The 25,706-nt window shown below is 40.7% G+C and overlaps 1 protein-coding gene across 2 annotated transcripts; it reads right to left on the reverse strand.

The window, feature by feature from the left end:
* Positions 1-311: 311 nt before the first annotated feature.
* Positions 312-25,706, reverse strand: MPHOSPH6 (M-phase phosphoprotein 6). Of its 2 annotated transcripts, XM_067018655.1 has the most exons (8): positions 25,602-25,706; positions 20,411-20,523; positions 15,214-15,304; positions 13,036-13,130; positions 12,218-12,584; positions 5,730-5,821; positions 4,844-4,883; positions 312-3,090 (listed from the first exon to the last, which is right to left on the reverse strand). In XM_067018655.1, the coding sequence occupies exons 1-5, from the start codon at positions 25,650-25,652 to the stop codon at positions 12,452-12,454; spliced, it is 483 nt and encodes a 160-aa protein (XP_066874756.1). In that variant the 5' UTR covers positions 25,653-25,706; the 3' UTR covers positions 312-3,090; positions 4,844-4,883; positions 5,730-5,821; positions 12,218-12,451. The 2 variants fall into 2 exon arrangements, with proteins under 2 accessions (XP_066874756.1, XP_058900006.1); XM_059044023.2 differs by lacking the exon at positions 4,844-4,883.

Raw genomic sequence — 25,706 nt, forward strand, 5'->3', positions numbered from 1 at the left:
AAATTTTTAAATAATTACACAACTTACAATCAACGTACACGTAGACTGTCCAATCAATTTTTGCTGATTTCTGTCCTCACTAATTCTTCTTACATGACACAACCTTTGTCTTTATTTTCCTAGTTCCATTCTTTAATACTTTTTTCAGGGAGGGTCTGTGAAGAATAATAGCTCTTGATCTCTGGGTTTCTGAAAATGAATTTCAATCCAGAGTTCTATGCTCAAATGAGCTATCATCACGAGTGATTCCATTTCTAAGCATGAGTTCAAGGTTTAGTTCCCAAAACATTTATCTTATAGACAGCCTCACATGAGTCACACAGCTGTTTTATTTTTATTTTTTTAAGACGATTTTTTAGAAAGAAGTTTTAGGTTCACAGCAAAGTTCAGGGGAGAGTACAGAGATTGGTAATATAACCACTGTCCCCACACATACATAGCCTCCCCCACTATCCATATCCCCCACCACAGTGGTACATCTGTCACAAATGATGGACCTATATTGACACGTCATAATCACCCGAAGTACAAAATTTGCCTCAGGTTTTACTGACGTCATACATTCTACGGGTTTGGATAAATGTGTAATGACATGTATCCACCACTGTAGTATCGTACAGATAGTTTCACAGCCCTAAAAATCCTCTGTGCCCTGCCTATTCATCCACCCTTCCTCCCTCCCCTGGCAACCACTGATCTTTTGACTGTCTCGATAGTTTTGCCTTTCCCAGAATGTCACAGAATTGGAATCATCCAGTATGTAGCCTTTTCAGATTGATTTCTTTCACACAGTAACGTACATTTATGTTTCCTCCCTATCTTTTCATGACCTGATAGCTCATTTCTTCTTAGCACTGAATAACATTCCATTGCCTGGATGGACCAGTTTATTTATCCCTTCACCTACTGAAGGACATGTTGGTTGCTGCCAACTTTGGGGAATTATGAATAAAGCTGCTGTAAACATCTGTGTGCAGGTTTTTGTGTGGACATATTTTCAACACCCTTGGGTAAACATCAAGGAGTGTGATTGCTGGATCAGATGATAAGGATGTATTTTAGTTTTTAAGAAACTGCCAAATTGTTTTCCAAAGTGGCTGTACCATTTTGCATTCCCAGGCCACATGGTTTTGATTTCTGCTTGTTACTGGGTCTAAGTTCCCCTGGTGGCCATGGGAACATTTTGTCTTTTGTTTCCAGGTTTGGCTATGTGTTTTTAAACTTGGGGCATAGTCTGCATCTGTTTAGTCCTCCATCTTGGGCCAACTTGTTTACACTCAGGAACAAGCACGACCGAGACAGAGGACAAAGCAAGTGTACCAACCCTACTGAGGAGAGAGATTTGGAGAGAAGGCCGTCTGATTGTATGGTCATAAGAGACTGAGAGCTAACAAGGTGAGATTACAAAGGCAGGTCTGAACCACACAGGGCCAGGGTAAGGAGTTTTGAATTTATTCCCAGTGTGGTGGAAAACCATAGAAACATTTTAAGTAGAGAAAGTGACATGATTGATTTCGAGATTTAAAAAGTAAATTGGCATTTATTGCTGGCTTTCTCATTCTTTACTTATCTAGCTTCTGAGAGCTCCTGATTTTACTTTCATATACATATGGCTGTTTCCACAGCCTCCAAGCATTTACATTTTGAGAATGCTTTCCAAAATATAAATAAAAGTTTCCAACATTAGTCTGCAGAAAAGAAGAAATCATGGTAAAGAACTGGACTAACACTGGGTTATAAATTGCATGACTCAAAGGAAGCAAAAATGTAATTTGCATTAGTTTTAGCCAAATCTTAGTAAATTAAAATATATCAAGTAATTATTTAATAAATGCACTGTAAGAAAAAGAGTGAGATGGAGTAGGGAAACTATAGATTAAAAGACACTTAAATATCAATGAGTGATTATGTGGAGAACTTATCTGGATCTTGATTTAAGCAAACTGTAAAAAAAAAATATGACATTTGTTAGATAGTTGAATTGGATATTTTATGATATTAAGAAAATGTTACTTTACATGTGATAATAGTTATTTTAAAAGCCCTTATCTTTTAGACATATGTACTAAAATATTTTCAGATGAAATGGTATGATGTGATATTTCATTCAAAATAATATAGAGTGGGGTAAGTGGAAGTATAAATGTAACAAGATGGCTGTGAGTAAGTTGTTGAAGCTGGAAAATGGGTACATGGAAACTTATGATACTATTCAGTCTACTTTTGTATAGATTTGAAATTCCACAATAAAAATCTTTGATAGAAATTTGCCATTTTTAAACATTCAGTAAGAAATATGAATGTAATCAATACAGATTTTCTAGATAAAAATCTGTGATCCTTCTCCTTTCCAATCATTCTTTTCTTGATTTTATGTATTATCTATCTATCTATCTATCTATCTACCTGTCTATCTATCATCTATCTGTTTGCCTGCCAACGTACCCTTACGTTGTCAATAACAATTGTTCCAAAGTCTGACTCAGAGTTGCCGTCTCAATTTGGGTTCCCTCAGAAGCAGACCCTGAGATGAGCGTTCAAGAGCAAGCAGTTTATTTTGGAAATGCAGGAAATGTGCAAACAACATGGATAAGTCTCAAAACATTATGCTGAGCAAAAGAACCTGGGCACAAAAAAATATGTACTATAAGATTCCATTTATATGAAATTTCAGAACCGGCAAAACTACCATAATGTGGCAGAAACAGATCAGTGGTTGCCCAAGACAGGAGACCAGGAATTGACCAGGGAGGAATGAGGGAATTTCTAGGGTGGATGGAAGCAGTCTGCATCTCCATTGTGGTGATGGTTACCCAGGTGAATACTTTTGTCAAAAGTCATCAAACCATAGATTTAAAATGGGTGCATCTTATCACATACACAGTATACCTCAATGTTGACGAAAAACAGAAATTCCTCTTACCAGTTGACAGAGTGTCAAAATAAAAGAGACATATAAAATGACCTGACCTTTTAAAAGAGTTACTTTTAAAATCTTCAGCTTGAAGCCAATCTCTTCCTCGACCCCTTCTCAGGGGAGTTCAGTGAAGAAAGAGCTTTCCATCCTTCCTCCACCTCTTCATTTTCTTCCTAAGGAAGAAAGTATTTATTCCTCATCAAGGAAATGAAGAGTGAATTTATATTCGATTTTTTACATTCAGAGTTGATTGAATACGAATTAGAATTTTTGGAATAAGACAGTACTAATTCTAACACTTTTAAGTATTAAAGTCAATAAGCTTCCAACACGCATAATTCACACTCACAAGATGGCTTTTCTTAGCTTCATAATTATTACTTCCTCACACCTTTGGAATCACTGGCATCTATTTCGTGTCTTTCTCCTTTTTTGTAATCTCTTCATCTGGGAGAAGTAAGCTCAGGGAGACTTCAGGCATTTCTTAGTTTTGCTCTTCTGCTCCCAGGTATAAACACTTGGAAACATACAGTTTCTGATTTGAAAATTACTGACTGCCAATCCATGGATGCTGGAGGGTGTTTTGAAACCCTCCGCTGCCACCCAGTTGTCTCTGCCTCATCATGAGGACAGATGTTTCAGCCTCACTTTCTTTCACCAGCAAGCCTTCTGGCCCAGTGGTTTCCTACTTGATTCCTGCTGGAAGCTCTAGGGCTTCTGCTACTTTTGCTACAGAGGATAGAAGCCACCTCAGAATTGTACATTTGGCCATATGGATTGTAATGTCTAAAAATCCAGATGCCAGCTTTCCCAGAATCAAGGGCATAGAGGCCATAATCTGTTGAACAGTTCTGAAATCAGCTACAGTCTTACCACCATCTTGTGCAATAACTACCATCCTGAGTAATAACTGGCCAGCCAGCAACCTAACATTCTGGGATTATTTGCTTCCCTTCAAATTTCTCTCCAGCAATATCGGCACTGCAGTTTATCCCACAGAGTTGATTTCTCCTGGCTAATTCGGAGAAACATGTTTTTTTCCCTTTCCAAAGCTTATTATCCAATTTATAGCGGTAGGAGGTATTCACAGGGATTCAAGAAAAGATTCCCAACCCTCTCACACTGTTGGTGGGAATGTAAATTGATACAGCCACTATTGAGAACAGTGTGGAGGCTCCTTAAAAAACTACGAATAGAATTACCATATGACCCAGCAATCCCACTCCTGGGCATATATCCAGAAAACATGAAAACTCTAATTTGAAAAGATACATGCACCCCAATGCATGTATGGCAGTGCTATTTACAATAGCCAAGATAGAGAAGCAACCTAAATGTCCATCGACAAATGAATGGATAAAGAAGATGTGGTACATGTATACAACGGAATACTACCCAGCCATAAAAAAGAATGAGCTAATGCCATTTGCAGCAACATGGATGGACCTAGAGCAGGGGTCCCCAACCCCTAGGCCGAGGACCGGTACTGGTCCGCGGCCTGTTAGGAACAGGGCTGCACAGCAGGAGGTGAGCGGCAGGCGAGCGAGCGAAGCTTCATCTGCTCCCCATCTTTCCCGATCACTCACATTACTGCCTGAACCATCCCGCCCCCATCCCTGGAAAAACTGTCTTCCACGAAACCAGTCCCTGGTACCAAAAAGGTTTGGGACCGCTGGCCTAGATATTATCATACTAAGTGGAGTAAGTCAGACAGAGAAAGACAAATAACATACGATAACACTTACATGTGGAATCTAAAAAAACGATACAAATGAACTTACTTACAAAACAGAAATAGACTCACAGACATAGGAAAAATACTTATGGCTACCAAAGGGGAAAGGGGTGGGGGAAGGATAAATTAGGAGTTAGGGATTAGCAGATGCATACTACTATACGTAAAACAGATAACCAACAAGAACCTACTGTATAGCACAGGGAACTACATTCAGTATCTTGTAATAACCTATAATGAAAAAGAATAGAAAAAAGAATATATGTATTGATATATATAAAATATATATAATTGAATCACTTTTCTCTACTCCTGAAACTAACACAACGTTGTAGATCAACTATACTTCAATTAAAAAAAAAAAAAAAAAAGATTCCTGGGACTTCTCTGGTGGTCCAGTGGGTAAGACTCCACGCTCCCAATGCAGGGGGCCTGGGTTCGATCCCTGGTCGGGGAACTAGATCCTGCATGCATGCCGCAACTAAGAGTCTGCATGATGCAATTAAAGATCCTGCGTGCCACAACTAAAACCCGGAGCAGCCTAAATAAAAAGTAAAAAAGATTCCCGAACTCACTAGCAGCGGGGGCGGGGGCGGAATGCAGATGAAAGAAACAAAGTGCCACACCTCGATACAGATAAGATTGGTAAACGTTTTAAAGTTGGTATTTTCATTAGGTATTGCTGCATAACAAAGTGCCTCCCTTAAGATTCTTGGAATCTCTCTTACGTAACAAAGATCTAGGAGACATACCTTTAAATCTGACATCTCAAAATCAGAAAATGGTCTACAGCTGCATCCTTGACTTTGACGACTTACCTGAAAATTATTCTAAGACCAAATTTTGGCAACACTCCAGATTTGATCTTTGTGTTTTCTTACTTTGAGGACCTTTTGCTTGCTAGAAAGACCACCCTTGTCCCTCACATTTCCTCTAAATTCTGCTACAAAACTAAACAGTTCCTTCTGTAGTTCATCTGGCTTTTTAAAACCATTTTTACCTATTTTACCATAGGCAGCCAGAAACCATTTGTTGCTTTTAACTTTCTACCTGGGAATTTCCCCAGCCAGATCTTACCAGATGGCGTGGGCCCTGGAGTTAATTTCTGGGAAGAATCAGCCTCAGATGCTTTGTATCTTCTGTTTGACAGAGAGAGTAGAATCTGGTGCCTGGAATAAATCAGAAGGGAGAAGTAAATCCCAAACTAAAAATTTTATAATTCTAACCTCCTGGGGAAGGTACTGAAATTCTACTCCATTACTCTTGAAACTTCAACTCAAGACTTTGAGTTTGTGAATATATGCCTGCAGATAGAATTATCTTGCAAAACAGTGAAGTATGCAAAATCTTTGAGGAGCCAATATTTATTAAATAAATTCACAGAGAGTCACTAAAAACATTTATGTGAGGCTAGGTAAACAGAAAAAAAATTTGTTTTCCATTCAATTCACTATTATCTTTAGGTACCTACTTCTTTACAAAGCCCTACATGAGGAACTTGGTTTGGAACCAAAGAACAGTGAGGCATAATCCCTGCTTTGAAATTAAGTAATATATCACAGAATGTGATCTAAATGAATATGTGATAACACAGGTATACTCCAAGTGAGCACTCATCAAATAACTGCTTTTCCAGTTTTTGTTACCATAGGTAGACATTGAAATCTTTCTTAATACGGGATCACTAACATAGAGAATACCCTATTTATGAAATTAATCGTTTATGTTGAAAACAGATTATTAATGTGAATTTAACCCGCACCATCTGGAAAAAGTAAATTTAGAAAAAAGGAAGTATTAAAAAAATATCAGGTAGTACAATATAATTCTGAGATTCTGTTTGGGAAAAATTAGGGTCTTATGGGGCTAGGTTATTTTATGCGTTTCCCAATTCTAGTCTTTTGCTTTCCCCTGTAGTGTGACATGAGAGAAAGATTGTGGGCTTTGAGTTCAGTAAATCTGGGTTCATATACTGCTCTATCACTTAAAAGCTGTGTGACATCAGGTGAGTTACAGAATGTCTTTGTACCTCAGTTTCTTCATGGATAAAATGGAGGCAATAAATTATATCTCCAGCCCACGAGTCAGTGCCTGGCTGAGTGTCAGAACTCAACATTCAACAAACAAACAATCGAATAATATCAGAAATATTCCTGGCACTTGGCTGACATTTAATGACAAATCTTTGCATGGCTATTGCAGTGGTATGAGTAACTGCTTCTACCTTGCTTCATTTTCCTCCAGGTAACATCTGGGTCCTCCATTATCAGCTCCCTTCTTGGTTAAATACCTGCTAGGGTTTCTGATGATCAAGTGTGTGTTTGTGCTTTATACTCCTGAGGTAGCTCAGGTTTTCTGCTACCGTGGACTCCAGAATCTGGTCTTTGGCTCAAACAGCACACTTGTTATTCTCCATTTTTAAGTTGTTGCCATTCCAATGAGGTTAAATGAGAATCTGAGGTGGGAGCAGCGAAGGTTCAAGGACCGATCCACTTGACATGGGTGTCATATGTGGTAAAGTGACATCAGGGACAATGATCAGAGCAGAGGTCGGAGGCGGGGACATGGGTGTGAGAGCCTGCCATGAGTGGGAGAGGAGGAAGACAAGTCGCTGGGAATCACAGTCTGCCAGTATTTGTCAGGTTGTCATTTTCATCACCTGGATGGTCTTGTTTGATGCTGCTGCAATTTTGCAAGAACACACGATTACCCCTGCTACTCACGGGCACACAGGCTTTTCTCCCATCCAGACAATGCGGATGGAAGAGAAATTAGCAAGGGATACCATCCAGATTAAATACGCCTTAAGGAGAACAGCGTGATTTTGTACAAGCATGTCCACGGACTCCTACTTTACAATGAATGTCTGAAACCAGTGCACCTTTTTTCCTGGGGCAAGTGAAAACACAGGGCCACATGGAAAGCAAGCTAAATACGTTGCAAGGAAACTCCAGGATATAAAATTGAGCTGCTGGCTTGGAAAGTAGTATCCTCTCTGTGTAAATAGTTTCTTTGTCCAAAGAGGGCTAAACAGGGCCCATTTGTGGGTTAATGACTTTCACAATGATTAAAATTAGAACTTACTGTGTAGTGAGAAGCTTATAGCTCTATAAAAACTTACAGAGACACCAAATAATTTTAGTAAACTGCTTATGGAAGGCTGTGCCTACAGGGAGAGAGGAGGTCAGACCACAGACTCTCTGTTAAGAAGCTGCCAACACACCTTGGACTCAAATGATAAGGCACCTGTGTGTTCTCTGAAGCCAGGAATGGGAAAATGTAAGAGTGTTTCAGTAAGCAAGTGGAGAAACTGGTATCTTCATAAAAGACATTAAACACTGGAAGTTCTCTGGAGATTTTCTTGCAATTACTATTATAGCTATATCTTCTCTCCCTCCCCAAATAGCCCACTTTGATAAAGTTCGTCAACCAACTTGAATGTCAGCGAATGGCTGGTTGTATATGAGTGAAATGATGATTATGTTTTAAATTGAATTTTGTATCCATTAGCCAGTGGTATTCAGTTTTCTTCCCCAAGATCTGGGAGGGCAAGAAGTTTTCGTCGCCTGGTTTGGTGGCTTTGTCTCTGTGGCATTAACTGCTGAAGGGTCTGCTTCTAGCACAGACAGCTCCCTTAATGGCTGGAGCACAAACATCCCCGATCCCACTGGTGGCATCCTCTTCTTAAATTGGGTGCATGCTTCCTCAGAGACATGATCAAATGGTTGTATTTTATAGTACGATTAGAAATAAACCTGAGCATTGTTGAGACTGAATACACAAATGGACAATGGCCAGACCCCATATAAAAACAGAATTTTGATTCATAACCTGCAGCAACGGCCCAAGAAATCAAACCTTTATAATAAACAACTCAGGAAGCCAGCCTGCTACAAGCCAGACTTGGCAGGAAGTCAGATGGTTATCTCCAGGGACAATCCAGGAAGCTAAAAGGTAACTTTGTAACAATCAGCCCCAAGTGGTCAGGACTTGGTTAATAGCTGACAACTTCCTTAATTTTTCTCCCTATTTCCAATTTGGGACCAACTAGAGAAAGTAAAATACAAGACCCTAACCAATGACTTAGGATACTCTGCTGCAACTTGGCCGCCTATAACTTTCCCATGCCAACAGCCTCCAATCCAGGCACGCCTAACCCTTCCCTTTTTCCCACTGTAAAGCTTTCCCATTCTCTGCCTGCCCGAGTCTCTGCTAAGGCACAAGTGATGGTGGCTGACTCCCTAGCTATACAGCAAACTCAGAATAAAGTCTTTGTTTTTTCTCATTTGGTTGGTCATTACTTCCATAGCAGTGTGGTTTAAACATGCTCTGTAGGCCAACTGGTTCCCAAATCCATTCACTTAAGAAACATTTATCAAAGCCTTTAATATCAGCCATATCCCTTGCTAGATGCAGGAGCAAATAAAAAACGGTAAGATATAGTTCCTGCCCTAGAGGATAGTTAGTAGCTTGACAACTAAGGGATGAACATCAAAGACTCAGCAACCAAGCCGATGGGCATTGCTGTGCTGGGCAGTGTTCTCCAAAAAGTGGTCTGCTAACTTCTGGTTACATGAGATAACTTCCAGGAAGTGGAAAGGGGTGAACGTCTTGAATAGTTGCAAACTCGAATGCAGATTAGAAAAAGCAGGGTTTCAAGCCGTACCAAGCCCATGTTTTCAGATATTACTGCTTTAGGATGAGTCTGTATCTGTCAAAATCTAGTCAGGAGATACAAGCCACCCTTATTTTAACAGGGGAAATCTAATATAAATAATTGTTAATGGGGTGTTAAAAAGCTACAAAGGCAAAAAGAGAACGCTTAAGGTTATCATGCAGGAAGCTGCCACTCTTAGGGAAGAGGCTGAAATTGTTCAGTGTTAGAAGCTTGGAGGGCCCTGGAGAGCTGAAATTCAAGACCTCTGACAAGAAGTTGCTGCTCAGGGTCTTGCCTGGCGGTCCGGTGGTTAAGACTTCGCCTTCCAGTTCATGGGGTGTGGGTTTGATCCCTAGTGGGGAGCTGAGATCCCACATGCCTCGGGGCCAAAAGCCAAAACATAAAACAAAAGCAATATTGTAATAAATTCAATAAAGACTTCAAAAATGGTCCCCATTAAAAAAAAAAAAACCTTAAAAACGCTGCTGCTCAGTTAAAGCCAGTGTCTCTGAGCTGAGTGGGGCTCCCCGTGGGCCAGGGTACCAGGCAGACATCTGAGGAGCACCAAGTGTTACCAGCAGCTGTGACTGGAATGCCAGCCTTTGCTGGGGTGAAGAGGTATTGTTTGGGGGGGGGGGGCAAAGGAAGAGGAAGCAGACAGGAAGGGCCAAGAAATGGGGTTTGCCTAGTGCCAGCCCAGCATCAGAAGCTGAGTATAGAAGAGTCTTTGAATCTGAGAAACAACAGGTTAGTATCTGCAACAGTCTGTCCCTTGGGCCATTCAGCATACACCTGCACGTGAACACATGCACGTACACGCACGCTTCTAAACGTGATTAAACTTCCCAGCAGAAAAACTCCATTTCTACCTAACAAATCGCAAACATCCTTTGTACAAAAGATGTTCTCACTCGTTCTCCAAAATCCCAGCAGACGCTGTATCTGTTTCTGGGAAACAGTCACACTCTTCATCTTATCTCCTGTCAGTTACACCTGGACTTTAGTCATAGACCCATCTGAATAGTCTATTATCTCAAGGCTAGGAGCAAAGTTAACCCTCTTTAAAAAAGTGTACACAATAATAAGAGGAAGGAGGAGAGAGAAGTTAGTACACACACACACACCAAGGAAGAAAAGATGTGAAGCTGCTCCGTAATTTGTTCCTGTAATTGGTCGCAAGGCTGTAAGGGTGGCAAGTTAATAAACTTCATTCTTTCCCTACACACTCCATGCTTCCTCTTTCCTCAGCCAGCATCTCAACTGCTCAGGGCTGACACCTGCTAGGGTGATCCAAGACTTCATAGCCTAAAGGGCTGAAATCCTTCCCACCTCTGAGGCTGTAGCTTTCCATTAAAATCTGTCATTGGACATGGAAGTGCTAAAAAGATGCCCTGGAGAATGCTCTGGGTTTGACATCCTTCTTCATCACCCATTGTGTAGGAACAACACAAATGTCCCTTTGTTCCCAAGATCACATGCACCAGCCAGGGGAGTAAACTTCTTTGCCCACTGATTTACTGGTAAAATGACCAGATTGTTTCTATTTCTGTCTTAATGGGACCACTGCTATCCACCCTGGGGGGAGCACACCTTCCTTGGGAACCCAGATCTCCAAACAATGGAGGTCAAGATTGAGGGACAGGAGGCAAAATGCCTAAGTGGGCTACTGTGTGTAACAGTGAGAGGAGCCATTCCCTCTGCCTCTGTTGATTCCAGACCATACATTCTGACCATGATGAGAGCAACAGCCCCATCTGAGTGGCCAGTGGTTCAAAACATAAATTACATTTTGTAAGACGGAGTGTTGTACCCCACCTAGGGCCATGACTGAATCTTCAGTAGACCATTCCACCATCCTATTACACCCACTGCTCCTGGGTATTGGGGTATGTGCTAAGACCAGTGAATTCTAGAGGCACAAGCCCACTGCTCCACTTCTTCTATTGGGAAATGGGTTCAGCTATTGGAAGCAAGGCTGTGCAGAGTATCACGAGGGATTCCATAAATCCATGGATTGTGGTGCCGGCAAAGCACTGTGAAACACTGCGAGCTTCTGCCCCACGATGTAGGGAGCCAGAAGGTGCACTGTCCTCACCTTCACAATGAATTAGAGTCAGATTAACTTCAAAGTCACAACCTTTTCACAACTCACCAGAGAATTGAGGTCACAGAGCAATCTGAATCTAAGGAGATTCAGAAAGAGGGGAGAAATGCACCTCATTTAATTGCTGGAAACATAATTAGATGAAATCAGTATTTCTTAGATGTCCTAGGTACATATCTCCAGACGGATAGACACACCTACACACTTAATTCCATGGGCTTCTGTATTTACTACTTAGAATAAGGTTCAGATTATGAGATGGTCTGCTTGGTGGTAAATTTACTGGGCTGAACTATCAAAAATTGATAATTGTTTTTGACCCATAAAAGGCAATTTCTTATGGTTCAACCTAATACATCACCATATTCTAAATTAATGGCTGTTTTTTAAAAGTTACTAATTGAACAAAAGCTCCAATACTGAATTAGACTAAAATTATTATTTAAAAGTATAAGAGAATGAAAAAGTATATGAAAACAGGTATTTATTACAGAACAATTTTTTTTCTTAATTAATTAAAGGCTTTAAACAAAAAAACAGAATTCCACACACTGACATTGACTTGGTAGCATGGAAATATTTCAGCCTGGAGAGACATGTTTGTTCTTGATGAATTTACATATAATAATTTCTCATGACATTTGATTCCGAAATATATGTATGAACTGACTTGACATGATTATAAACATAAGGGCAATTTAAACACTGGTATTAGTTTACATGAGTCAATTCAAGGTCAGTGACTGGAGAAGTATATTTTAAAAAAATCTGAGATAAAAAATTCTTTAGGAAGCAACCACGTACCTATGTACAGTTGAAGATCAAGGGTTAAAAATCCACTCTTGATGAATACCATTAAGCAAAGGATGTATAACATCCATCACACACCTGTTCCAAAAACAGCATGTTTCCAAAATTATACATTTCTTTACAAATAAACATTACAGCATTACTAACTATAGAGGAACCAAAAGAGTGAGTTCCAAAACGTGCTAATTCTCACAAGGCATCCCTGAGCCATATCTTAAGGCATCCATTTTAATCTTGGGGCTTTAAGAACATCTTCTTTGTTTTAATTGGTTTTATGTCTCCATTTTCATCTTCTTCATAATTGGCACGGTCTCTTTTTTTGGCAAACTTTTTCCCAATTGTCCCCACCAAGGTCTCGTATCTGTTAAGATGATATACAGAACAAGTTTAGTTTCAAATAAAAAAGGTAGGAATCAAGACTTGTCAAGAATATCAAACCAAGTACGTAACAAAGAATAAGAAAAATCAAAACTTTGATTAAAAGAAACCATCTGATTTAAAATTTATGAACTTCTCTATGAATGATTAAATTCTTCACTGTTTTTGTTTTTGCATTATCCTAAATAAATTGAGATGTATATTTAAAAATACGTATTAGAAGCAACACTAGAAATAAGCCCTCAATTTGCCAGCCTGTGACAGGTATAAATCCACCCCAGGCCATGTTAGAAGACGACTAAGCCAAGATGACTTCCTGCTGGGGTACTCCCTTCAAAGGTACGGTAGACTGGTCACCATGCGGAAAGAGTGCACATGTGAGAGCCAGTGAATGCTGGGCTCAGATTATAAAGCTGGTCCAAGGTAACAGTTACCTTCTAGCCATTTCTTCATCTGACACATCGAGCTCCACTGTTTCCTCTTCAACTTCTTCTGCTTTGTTCTTAGCATTCATCTGAAGCATTAATTTCTGAAAAATACAACCAAGGGGACTAGCAGGGCTGGAAAATGCTTGTTAAAGGAACTGGTGTCAAACGTCTTTGAAGGTGGAGACACAGAAGCCACAGAATCTACAGGACTAATCAAAATTGATAAAGGATCCTCTATAATACTTTATTCTACAAGATGCTAATAGAAGCCAGCTCTGAATTAAAAAAATAATAAGACAAAGCTCCACTAGATTAGACTTACCATTAATGAGTTTAAATGTATTTTAGATCATAAATTTATTAGTTACTTGTATCTAAAGCAGGCACACGGCTGACACACTCTAGTGACTGTGGGAAAGAAGAAGTAAACTTTCAGATACCCTTTGAACTTCCCAACTTTGAGCCAAATGGGAGAAACACTACAGTCAAGAGTAATTTTAAATGCAGTTTTTGGTGGTGGCTGGGGAAGGGGAGCAGCAAACTGCTGGAAGAACTGGAAGGCTGGCTCTGGTATAATTGGGAGACCTTCCTCACCCCTGAACATGCGGGTGGATAATGCACTGATTTCCACATGATGTCCACGCTCCTTCATTTCTTTTTCTCACATTAACCTTTTCTTGATAGTTATCCTCTGACAGACTTAAAAAAAAAAGTACACTACCTTCTTTATCACTAGAAACACATAGATCTTAAAAAATGTGTTCTAAGTTCATCCTGCTTATAATAAAGTAAGTACTCTCAAGTTGGTATCATTCTTTTTATAACCAGGTACATTGAACTTTTCTCACAATTTATGACAGCTCAGATCTGCAAGCCAAACAGTTCAAAACCTTTTCCCAGAGAGAATATATTCAGTGTTACAGCGTGCCAGTAATTAAAGTCATTTTCTAATAACTTCCCACATCAAATTTGGAGGGCCAGATCAACTCCTTTTCCCACTGTATCAGACATACTTTGGAGTCCCTGCCCGCCCAGTACCCTAGTCTCTGGGCATTATCCACTCATAACCTTTGCTGTCTTTTTTTCCCTTTTACCCCATTGTCCTCTTTGTCTACCTAATCTAAAGCTTTAAGCAGGCCAAAACAAGGAAATATATTAAAAACAAACACTTTGTGTTGATTCTGTGTAAAGTAAATTTAACACCTTAATTATCATATCCTCTCAAAAAGGAAAAGAAAGAAAATCAACCTACAATCTTTAAATAAACTCTGGCATTTAGTTTGGTTAACTGTGGTTCCTATAAGCATCCTGAGAGAACTGGTTTTCAACCAGTATGATTTTGCTTGCCAAGGGACCTATGGCAATGTCTGGACACATTTTTGGGGGCCACAACTGGGGTGTATATATGTATCTAGTGGGTAGAGGGTAGACACTAGGGATGCTGCTCGACATCCTACAGTGCACAGGAAAGCCCCCACCATAAAGAATAATCTGGCCTCAAATGTCAATAGTGCCAGGGCTAAGAAACCATGGCTTCAAGTGATAGTTACAAAACTAAAGCTTTATACCACAAACCTCCATTTGGTTGGTCAAGTACCTGACAGGATGGCTTTCAATATATAAGCCAGAGTTCTAGTAATTATTTGTTAAACGAAGGTCTGTGCTTCTCTACAAACCCGAGGCAGGAAAATTAAAATGAATGTCTCAGTTATAAGCTGGATATTTCGTTTTCAGACAAACTTTCCAAAGATTCATTTAAAAATCTATTTACAAGCTTGGATTAAAACCTGTCCATTAAAAAGTCAAATTACTCAAATTTTAAACAACATTTTTTTCCAGTAGAAAAGATACATTTATAGATGCCAGAAAATAATTTTTTGTAATAGCATCATATGAATAAAATCCTGACATTCCTACAAAAGAACTGAGGTAAAATTCTAACATTTAACAGTGGCACTGTCTGGGACTGTATACTGCTATATTAAATTATCTACTCAATTCTATCATAAAACTAGACTGCAAGGCCTATAATTTCTTTAAATAGCTATGGCAGTATTTCAAGACTTGTTATTTTCTACATAATGAGGAGAAATGGTATCTGGTGGGGGAAAAACCTAAACCCAATTATAAGCAGAAAGAATTCAATTGGAAAAATCTTAAATGTGAAGCAATTATATTTAATACCTCAACCTCAGGATTAAATCCTCTGAATGACATTCTTCCGTAGAGAAGATCTTCACATAACAAGAAACTCTGCTCTTCTATTATGAAACTCCTAGATGAGAAAATAAACCTGTATTAATACCATGATTACTTGTAACAAAGCACAGCAAATAAAAGTCAAAATTTCAAATGAAAAATAGATCTTATGGTTCTCAGCGGAATCAAGTAAAAATACAGTAATATTTCTGACCTAGGATTAGAAATAAAAACTGATTAATGTGGTCAACAAAAGCATTAGGAGGCAAGAGCGGCAGGGCACGTGAATTTTCCAAAAGCGAAGCAAAGGTTCCTTGACGTTTATACCCCCCACCAAGTTTTTATTAAATCTGCAGAAATTAGTGTCCTAGGTAGCTTTGAAAGAGTGTTTTAATTGGAGCTCTTAGCTATAAATAACGACTGGCCCTGGATGACTTAAGCAGAGAAGTAATTTATTATAAGGATATTGGTATCTCACAGAATCAATGGGAGAGCTGGATGAGCAGAACTGGAAAATGGGCAGAAACAGGGTAGCTAGGTGGTTGACTCCAAACCAAACTCACGCTACAAAACCACCCTGGTAAAAATGACACTGCTGCTGAGAGGGCATCCAGGAGGCACTGTTGCCCTGGAAATGTGATGCAAGTGTGAATGTTTCAGTCTCCAAAAGGGATTCTCCCGTGAGTCACCAGTTTATGAACCCAATACCAGTTAAGCATATCCGACTACAGCCCGGCAATCGACAATAAAGCAAGCCAGGAAAGCAAATACTTGGCCTTTATGGCAGATTGTTCCTTGTCAAGCAATATTGCCCTGCTTCTTGTCAAGATGCGCTCATTCATTCACTCACTCGGCAAACACTTGTTAAACCAAATTGTGTGCCAGGCACTGTTCTAGAGATGGGGAGACAGCCATTGCTGAGAGGCTCTGCTCTCATGGAGGTTACATTCTAGAGGGGGGCCAGATAACAAATGGATAAACATGAAGGTTATTCCGTTCCTGGCCACAAAGGAGCAACTGGTACCAAACCAGCCCGCCGACTGTAACCAATAAATTTAGGCACGTGTTCTCCTGAATTTTTTGTTCAGCCTCTTCCATAAACTAGGGATTCCCTTTCAACCGGCCGATCTTGTTTCTTGTGAAGTACAGGTGATAAAACTTCACCAATGTCCCCAGTAAATCATCTCCCTCAGGAAAGCACCATACATATGCATTTAAGCATTCACTTAACTCAAGAGGCGGACCCAAAGGCCAGGAAAGGATTCATAGTAGGGCCACTGGCCCCTCAGAGGGCTTTCCCATGGGTTTCTATTGGCCCAATAACTGTAACATTAATATAAAAAGGAGCATAAGTGGTTTGTTATCTACAGCGTAGTTTCAATGATGAGCGACACTAATTCAGTTAGCAAATAAGGGAAATATTCATCTATTTTTGCAGATGAGAAACTATTGCTCAGAAAAAAATAAACAAACTTGCCTAAGGCCACAAATAATATGCACAGCAAAACAGAGCAAAAACTCACTGCTGAGAAACAATTCTCTAAGGGTCTCTCTCATTTTAGCACACCTTGTGAGTGAGGCACTAAATGCCCTTTTGTTCTGAAATATTTTTTAAGGATATATGCACAGTGAACAGCTTTGAAAGGCAGAGCTTTGCCTTCATTCTTCCTCTGGAGCAAAGCGCAGACTTGCTTAATGCCCAGTATAATAAAGATAATGCCTCCATTGGAGCCAAGGGCAAGTCTGTTTGTAGTCTAGTATCAAAGACTCAGGTTTCCCAAGCTCAGGACTTTGCTGTCATGCAAACCTACTGCGGGTGCCACATCATCCTCCCTGGGATTAGGGGAAATGATGCCAGTGCGATGCTCCTGCTGCTTGCTGTGCTGCGAGTCATGAAGTCCTCTGTCTCTGACTCAGGAATCTCGTACCTTCCATCAGTATCCATGAAACTGTGGCAGACTAACTTGTCAGTTTGCTAAGTAGGGTCAATCTCAAGAGCTCACAGTTCTTGAAGTTCACCAGGCCACAACGCACAAGCACGAGAAGCACAGGAGGCAAAAATACTTTTTAAACATCCTATGGCAAAGGAGTAATTAAAATGGCTATACTCACATCCTCTATACCAGGGCACATCCTTTGGAGAAAAACCATATAGCCACAACACAGCAAAAACTTGGATCTGGTAAATTCTATTCCTAGTATTCCTAAATATTTTATGTCAGGTTCCCTGGAAACAGACTCTGAGAGTTATGTGCAGAAGTTTTATTGGTGAGTGTTGCGTGGCAGATGCCCCTCTATGGAAACGAAGACTGCAAGACTAGGCTGAGGGAGAAGCTGACTTGCAACGTGGCTATGCCAAGACCTCAGCCCCTACAAGGAACTCTAGGAAGCCCTGCAGTTGTTCCAAGCTGAGACAAAGAAGCCAGACCCTCAGCCCCCTACATAGCCTGGTCACTGGCTAGGGGTGTCCAATAAGGGGAGGTATGAACACTGAACAGCCCTAACAGTCACTGAGTTATAGCCCAGGGCAGCTGAATGGCAGCCTCTAGACTCCCAGAGCGTATACACAATGGAATCTCCAGTTTCACAGATAGGAGTAACCCTCTGGAATAATTCAGATGACAATACCAAGTAGAGATTCACAGACGCAAATGAGCAAAAAGAGTGGGTGAATTTCATAATATTCAAGTATAAGGAAACACATGTACTGCTAACATTTCTTGTGTTTTATCCGGGCACTGTGGTCACTGCTTCACATACATTATCTCATTTACTTCTCATAATGTAAGTGACAGACACGATTATCACACCCAATATACAAATGACAAGACAGGTTCAATAACTTGCCCAAGATCCCAAGTAAGCAAGTAGCAGAGGTGGGCATCAAAGCCAGGTCTGCCTGTCTCCAGAGCCCAGGCACTTAATTAACCAATCCATTCCACTGTCTCCCTATTTGGGGTGTTAAAACACACGCACAACCCAGGGACATACCATCCATTTACCCCTCCAGATCTACTCCCCACTCTCCCCACCCTCCCACCGTCAATGCCTTGGGAGGCTGATCTGAATGTAATACACTGAAGGGCTCCTTTGCTGTCTGGAACGGCTGGCTCCCTTCCTATGGGATTACTTGGGCTGGCTGTGCCCTCAAATAAAGGTAGCAGCTCTTGTAAGATGCTCTCTCCACACAGCCTGTCTTTAGATTCAGTAACCATTCCCTCCCCTTGATCCTCCAGGCCTGGAGTGGAATTATTTCTACTATACAAGCCACCAAGGTGCTGCACTGCCCACAGTGGCTTCCGTACACCGGCTCACACTTCGGTGGTCTCTGTTACATGCTCCTCAAATTACCCAATTTGACAGTGTCATCTCTTCCTGCCAACATTCTAAACTGATAATTCGTTCCTACACATAAATAGGACACTGAAAGATGGCAAAAGGTTATTATTTACTGCTATGGTCTCAATGTTTATGTCCCCTCCACCCCCAAATTCGTATGTTAAAATCCTAATCCTCAAAGATAATGGTACTAGGAGGTGAGGCCTTTGGAAAGTGCATTAAGTCCTGAGCGTGGGGTTTCATGAAGGGGTTTAGGGCCTTAGGAAGGAGACCCCACAGAGCACAGAGATCCCTGGCCACTTCCACCAGGTGAGGACACAGCAAGAAGGTGCTAGCTATGAACCAGGAAGAGGGCCATCATCAAAACATGACCATGCTGATATCTTGATCTTAAAATTCCAGCCTCCAGAACTGTGAGGAATAAATTTCTGTTGTTCATGAGCTTCCCAGTCTGTGGTACTCTGTTATAGTACCTGAACAGACTGAGACACCTACCTCCCTAGGAAAGGAATCTAGAGGTCATTTTTCCGGGACTAATATGCTGTGTTGGGGGAAAAAACCCAGTACTGAAAACAGGACACAAACTGTCTTGCTTTTCAATACAAGCAAGTAACAAAACATGTGGCAAAACTTCCAGCAAGTTTAGCCAAGGCATAAAATTAAATTACAGCTCCTCACCAGTAATGGTCCCTTCCTACCAACCCCTGCTTCCCAATCCATACCATCTTCAGCATCATCTTCGCCTTCCTCACTAACATCTTGTTTCCTCTGAGAAGAGAAAAGCAAGTTGAGAAGCAAGCAGAGAAAACAAAGTACCTTCCTTCCAGCCCTCCTGGTGGGACGTACTTTCTATCTTTAGAGAAGGATGTCTAACCTTCCAGAAAAGATTCAGAAAAAGTCTGCCAAATGAACCATGGAAAACAATGTGTTAAAAAGAAAAAAAAATAAATTATAAGGTATGGAAAGGAAAGACATAAATGGGCCTGGAGATAATAAGCAGCATCTACAGTCATTTGACAAAATTTAAATAAAACTGCCATACCACAGAGGTTACCAAGGTAAGAAAAGCATAAGGAGAGATGATAAATAGCTTCTAGAAGAATTTAGAAAAATTAATTGATGATGTGAATCCGTCACTCCTTCATTCAAAATTTATCATGCATCAACCAAGCTTAGAGGTGGAAGAGAAATGATCTAGTGTGTTATCAAGCTTCAGTAATGACTAGCTGGTGACCCTGGCCTAGTTACCCTGCCTTAAGCTTCAGTTTCATCAACTATAAAATGGATGGAATGATAGTAGCCAGCTCTCAAGTTTGCTATGAGGATTAAATAATTAAGAGATGTAAAGTGCTTAGCCCAGTTCCTAAAACACACTATAGACTCAATTCATCTTAGCTAAGATGACTAGTATTAATAGCAAAAATTTTTAAAAAAGAAAATAAACAAAACATTCTTGACCTGCCTTGACAAAGCTCAGCCTAATGGAGAACTGTTACTGAAACAAAACTGGACAGGCTTGAAGAACACATCTAATCTTCAGAACTTAATATGATGCAAAGCACATTACTGATTCTCATAAAAGGTGTCCAGTTATTACCAGAGACATACAGGCTGGATTCCTTTATTCAATGTAAAAAAAAGAACGATGGTATAAATGATGGCCAAGGACCAATAAAAATGTATAAATCAAACTAGAACTTATAGACTTAATAATTAAAAAAAATTTGCAAGGCTAGTTCAAGAAACTGAATAGATACTATTTCATGGGTTTTATGTCATGCAATGATCAATCACATTTACAGGGATTTCCCTTTGAACACCCAAAGTGTCATAAAAAACCTACTCTTTCTCTTTAAGCTCGGGCAAATCCAAGTACCAGTGCTCTTCACTAATGATTTTCTTTTCTTCCTCTTCTAGTTGTTTCTTGGTTTCTGAGTCCAGTCCCCTTTGCATGAACTGTCAAAATGAAACAAAATCAGTGTCAGCAACTATTTTTCCCAGCTTACAGGTGAGGAAAACTCAACCTGCCCTCCTTCATTTCTCTGGGAATCCCGTCTCATGGGTGGGGGTGGGTGGGGTGACCAAGCAGCTTAGCCCTGCCCTTGACAACATCACTTCGGGAGGGAGCCTGCTAGAGCACATAAAAAGCAACGTGTGTACTTCCTTTAGAAGACTTTACAAGAGCTTTACCACATTTTAGTTTTTCTGATTTAATAAAACAGGCAAAAAACCCCAACTGGATTCAATAAGTATCACGTCAAATATTTCAGTTTTACATAATAGCCAGTGAGCAAGGGCTAAGACAAAAGACTGATCCACAGAGCAGGACAGGCAGGTTGAGACAGAAAGTGAGGGGGGCACAAAGGAGAGGATGCTCAGTACTATCCGAATGTCTCTCTGACCTGGGAAGCCCATCGGCCTTTGCACCTGCTGACCTGGATTTGCAATGCCCTTCTCAAGTTTGCCCACCTGGCCAACTTCTAGCCCTTCTGACATAGGTAAAGCTACTCCAACTCTGTAAAATCATCCCTGATAGCTGCAGGCAAAATCAGCATCTCTTTCCTAGAAGCTTCCCATGGCAGCTTCAACTAGTCTCAGGACATTTTAATTTCTTGAGTATCTGTTTTTTCTGAAGACCTTCAGGGCAGGGACTGTGTTTGGCTCATCTCCATGAGTACCAGCATGACGAATGATGCATTGTAAGGGCTCTGTGAACACAGATGGCCGCAAAGCTGTACCTGTAACCCCGCTGCTCTTACTTACATCTATCCTCTGAAACGCTCATCAACTCTACAGCTGCCCTTTATTCTAAAATCTGCAGAAGCTCAACTCAAAACAGGCCAGTCTTGCTGTTAGTTTCTTCCTAGCAGAAACAATAGCTATATTTCCTCAGGAGACAGACGAACAAACCAAGAAGTTAACTGCAGCAAAATGATAAAAGTATCAATATGGGAAAAAATAAATTCAGAAAACATCCAGGAGCATCCCAGAAGTTAGGTCTAGGGTTCCACTGGTTTCCATTAATCCCCATTTATTTCCCTTATCCAGGCTCCATATTGCTTTCCCCTCTACTCCAGCTCTTCCAAAAACACAAGCATTTTTAGGCATAAGGGCTTTACCAATGGCTACAAAATGAAATGACAAAACTTGAAAAACGTTCACAAATCAAATACAGTGATAACATCAAGTTCTGATAATGATGTAGAGAAACTGGATCACTCCTACACTGCTGCTGGGAAAGTAAAATGGTATAACCTCTGTGGAAAATAGCTCGACAATTTCTTACACAAGTAAACATACACTTTCCATAGAACCCAGCAACTGTCCTCTTGGGCATTTATCCCAGAGAATGAAAACTTACATTCACTCAAAAAGTTATACAAGAATATTCACAGCAGTGCTATATGCAACAGCCCCAAACTGGAAACAACCAAAATACTCTTCAAGAGGTGAATGGTTAAGTATATGGTACGTCCACAGCATAGAATATTACTCAGCAATAAAAAGGAACTACTGATTGACTCAATAACCTAGAAGGATCTGAAGTGAATTACGCTGAGTGAAAAAAGTCAATCTCAAAAGGTTACACATTAATGATTACATTTATACAACATCTTTGAAGTAACACAATTATAGGAATGGGGAACAGATCCGTGGTTGTCAGAGGTTAGGCATGATAGAAGGGAGTGGGCGTGGCTACAAAGGAGGGTCGCTCAAGGGAACTTGGTGGTGACGGAACAATTCTGTATCCTGAATGTGGTAATGGTTACATGAATCTACACACGATAAACACTCTCAAATACACCTGCCCCCACACACGAAGCAGTGCATGTAAAACAGTGAAATCTGAGCAGGCTCTGTGGATTGTACCACTGCCCATTTCCTGGCTTTGCACTGTACTCTAGTTATATAAGACAGGGAGGTGCGGTGTGCACGGCATCTCTCTACATTTTTTGCAACTTCTTGTGAATCTATCATTATTTTAAATAAACATAAAAGAAATGTTTGCGATCTATCTAAAGTGTTTTGTGGTCCTCATCCTTTCACCTCTGTGTCTGCAGCCTCACCACAGGAAAGAAGAACTGGCAATTTCTGTAATGCATACCTTGCACTTCCCACTTTCCCACTTTCTGCCTCTGCTACTCAACATCATGCTTCAATTTTCTGCCTGGCAAAATATTCCTCTGGGAAGGCCCAGAGCATGTGTCTTTTGGGCCTTCCCTGACTTTTTTGGCCAAGTTCTTCTCAGGTCTGTTCCCATAAAAGAATACCTTTCCCGACTTCTAAGACAGCCTTATGAACACTGGCTCATTATGCTTTTTCTGTGCCTCCCAAAAGACTAAGATTATGAATAGTAGACCACGTCTTTTGGTCATCTTGTATTACTGGTACTCAGGCAGTACTTGGTACCTGAGAAGAACTCAATAAATTTTCTCTGAACATGAGTCTAGACTTGTCTTATTCTTCCAGACTCCCTTTCTTGGATGGTTCTCTTTAAACCTAGATGCCTCATTTCATCACTTATACTCTTGGTGGTGAAACTCACCAGCCCTGCCCAACTGCCCTTTGACCTCCTAATTTTAGTCAGGTAGATATTATTTATGGTATACAAAATACACACACACACACATTCTGTACACATGGAAAGGACAGATCATCCTGTGAACATCAATCAGGCAACTCCCCAATTCTCCTGACTCTACAGCATCTAAGAACATACTCTAAAGATAGTGATTTAACTTTACTCACAACTGATGGCCTAGGGTAGGTCTCACAAACTCGTACAGTCCTTAGACTGGATGTATATTGTTGTAAATAAAGCTTCACTAGAACAAGGTCATATTCATTTGGTTCTCAGCCACAATGGAAGAGCTGAGTAGTTGTAACAGTGGCTGTTTGGCCCACAAGACTAAAGTCTCTTCACAGAAAAAATTCACTAATTTCTGTCTTAAGAGTCCAAAAGAGCTAAAATCACAATTAAGTACCCTCTCTACAACCATTCCATCATACTGACAGACCTTCCACCTACCTCCTTTACTTTCTACTTCTGGTCAGGATCACCCTCCAGCCCCCAATAGCTGACCAAGAAAGAGGAATTCGAGTACACTAGAAAACAAATGAGTCAATATTAAATCTTCAACCCTCTCATTCCTACTCTACAATTAGCTCTGGCTGAACAGCTATGCTAGATAAGGAAACCTAATGCAGCTGCTCCATTGCTTCTCAAAGGATACCCCACTCTGTCTGTATATATTGTGTCTCCTGCTATCCTGCCAGTAAGTTCTTTCTCATCAATGGCTGAAGTTGCTAACCCACAAAGAACCTGGGTAATTTTTTTTCTCTCTCCTTTGCTTCCAATGTCCAGTTGTGTCTTCCCCAATCACTCAAGTAGGGGTGGATAATTTTTTAAAGTTAACTTCTTCCTTCCTAATTCCAGAGTCAGATAGGTGGTCTGAGCCCTAATTACCCAGCACATCTTCACTTGACTTATTCCAAGAGCTAAAACAACTGCTAAAACCTTTTTAGTGTCTGCTTTGCCAGTCCACTTCTCTGAAACTTACAAGTTATAAACCATAAGCAAAAATAAAAACTCTGTTCAGTAAAGATTCAAATTTTGCTAATATGCTTGAAAGAAGTACTTTAGAAATGATAAATGATGCTATGATTTACCCTGCACCCTCACTCTCCCTATTCATCCCTAGTTACACCCTAGCTCAACTCCATTCATGTCTTGCACATGCAACATTTACTCTCCAATCTTTCCAAACATTATTCATGCCTTGCTTCCCTTCACTGGAAATTCCATTATTCTGTAAACATGACAGCTAACAGTCTGCATCTATGAGTGGTGTTCAGCGACAAGCAGTACAGATAGTAATTAAGAGCAAGGGCTTTGAAGCCAGACTGCCTGAGTTTAAGTCCTGCCAATACTCTTTATTAGCTGTATACCTTTGGGCAAGTTACCTACTTCTCGTTTCAGGTGCCTCAGCTGTAAAAGAGGGATAATAATCATGCCCACCTCAAAGGGTTATTATGTGGATTTCACACGTTCTAATATGCAAAGCACTGAATGTCTACCACATAGTATGTTTGCCACTACTATTAAGTTTTAAGGCTTGGGTGTTTCTCTTGTTTTAATTCCTGTATTCATTTCATACACCCTTGTCTTTCCTCACACAACTCTGAAATTATTTGGTTAAACTGATTCAATTTCAAATCTGAAAATCACTTTTCTTTCAAGTTGGGTGACATAATTCACTTTCATCTCAACTGTTAAAATTCTCTCCATTCCCACCATCACCTGAAACCCCTCACCCAGATCATTAGTTCTAGTTGGTCGTTATGACTGCAGTTTGGTCCCTTGTCGGGTCTTTCTTTCACCAATGTATTCTCCACCGGACAGTTAAAAGTAACGGTGAAAAGTAAAAAGCACAGCGCATGATACTTTCCCCGGTGCTCAACTGCTTCCCAATGCTCACAAGATAAAGAAAAAAATCCTTAACCTGGCCTAAAATTCCTTGCATCTTGTGATTACTGTTGCCTTTTCCAGGGCCATTTCTTGCTACTTGCCTTCCAGACATACTGAATGACCTCTAGTTCTTGGACATAACGGATTTTGGGGGTTTTGCCTCTCAAACTTCTGAACTCGCTTTCCCCACAGTCTATGCCGCTATGCATCCAACCCTCCCACCTACCCTTCAGTCTCTACTAGACGCCACTTCCCTCAGAAGACCAAGTAAGTTCCAAGGGCTTCCGGCGACTCTAGCATCACTGCACTTAGTACATTGTATCCTAACTGCCTGCTTAGGCGTCTCTCCTATCCGGCAGCGGGCTTTAAAAGAGAATTCGACGGATTTATAATCCGGTTCCCAGTGCCTAACGGAGAGCAGGCGCTAAGTGAATGAATGACCGCGAGAGCTGGAGGTCCTCCCGGGCCTCTCGAATGTCCCCATACGCCCGCCGCCTCGGCTCTAGCCAGTTCTGGAAGACCGGGCACTCCCGCCGCCCGACCCGCATCCCTCGCGTCCCCGCACCTTCATGCGCAGCAGGTTCTTGGACAACTTAGTTTTGTGCTCGGCCGCCATACTGACCACCCCAAGGGCCGCGCTCCGCCGCTATGTCTGCCGCGCATGCGCGAC

The sequence above is a fragment of the Kogia breviceps genome, chromosome 18 (genome assembly GCF_026419965.1).
Source record: "Kogia breviceps isolate mKogBre1 chromosome 18, mKogBre1 haplotype 1, whole genome shotgun sequence".
Classification (NCBI taxonomy): Eukaryota; Metazoa; Chordata; class Mammalia; order Artiodactyla; family Physeteridae; genus Kogia; species Kogia breviceps.

Coding starts and splice junctions, on each gene's coding strand:
- MPHOSPH6 (XM_059044023.2), bottom strand. CDS start 25,652: ATGGCGGCCGAGCACAAAACTAAGTTGTCCAAGAACCTGCTGCGCATG. Junction 13,131..15,213: donor GATTTAATCCTGAGGTTGAG/GTATTAAATATA, acceptor TGTATTTTTCAG/AAATTAATGCTTCAGATGAA. Junction 12,585..13,035: donor GATGAAGAAATGGCTAGAAG/GTAACTGTTACC, acceptor TCATCTTAACAG/ATACGAGACCTTGGTGGGGA.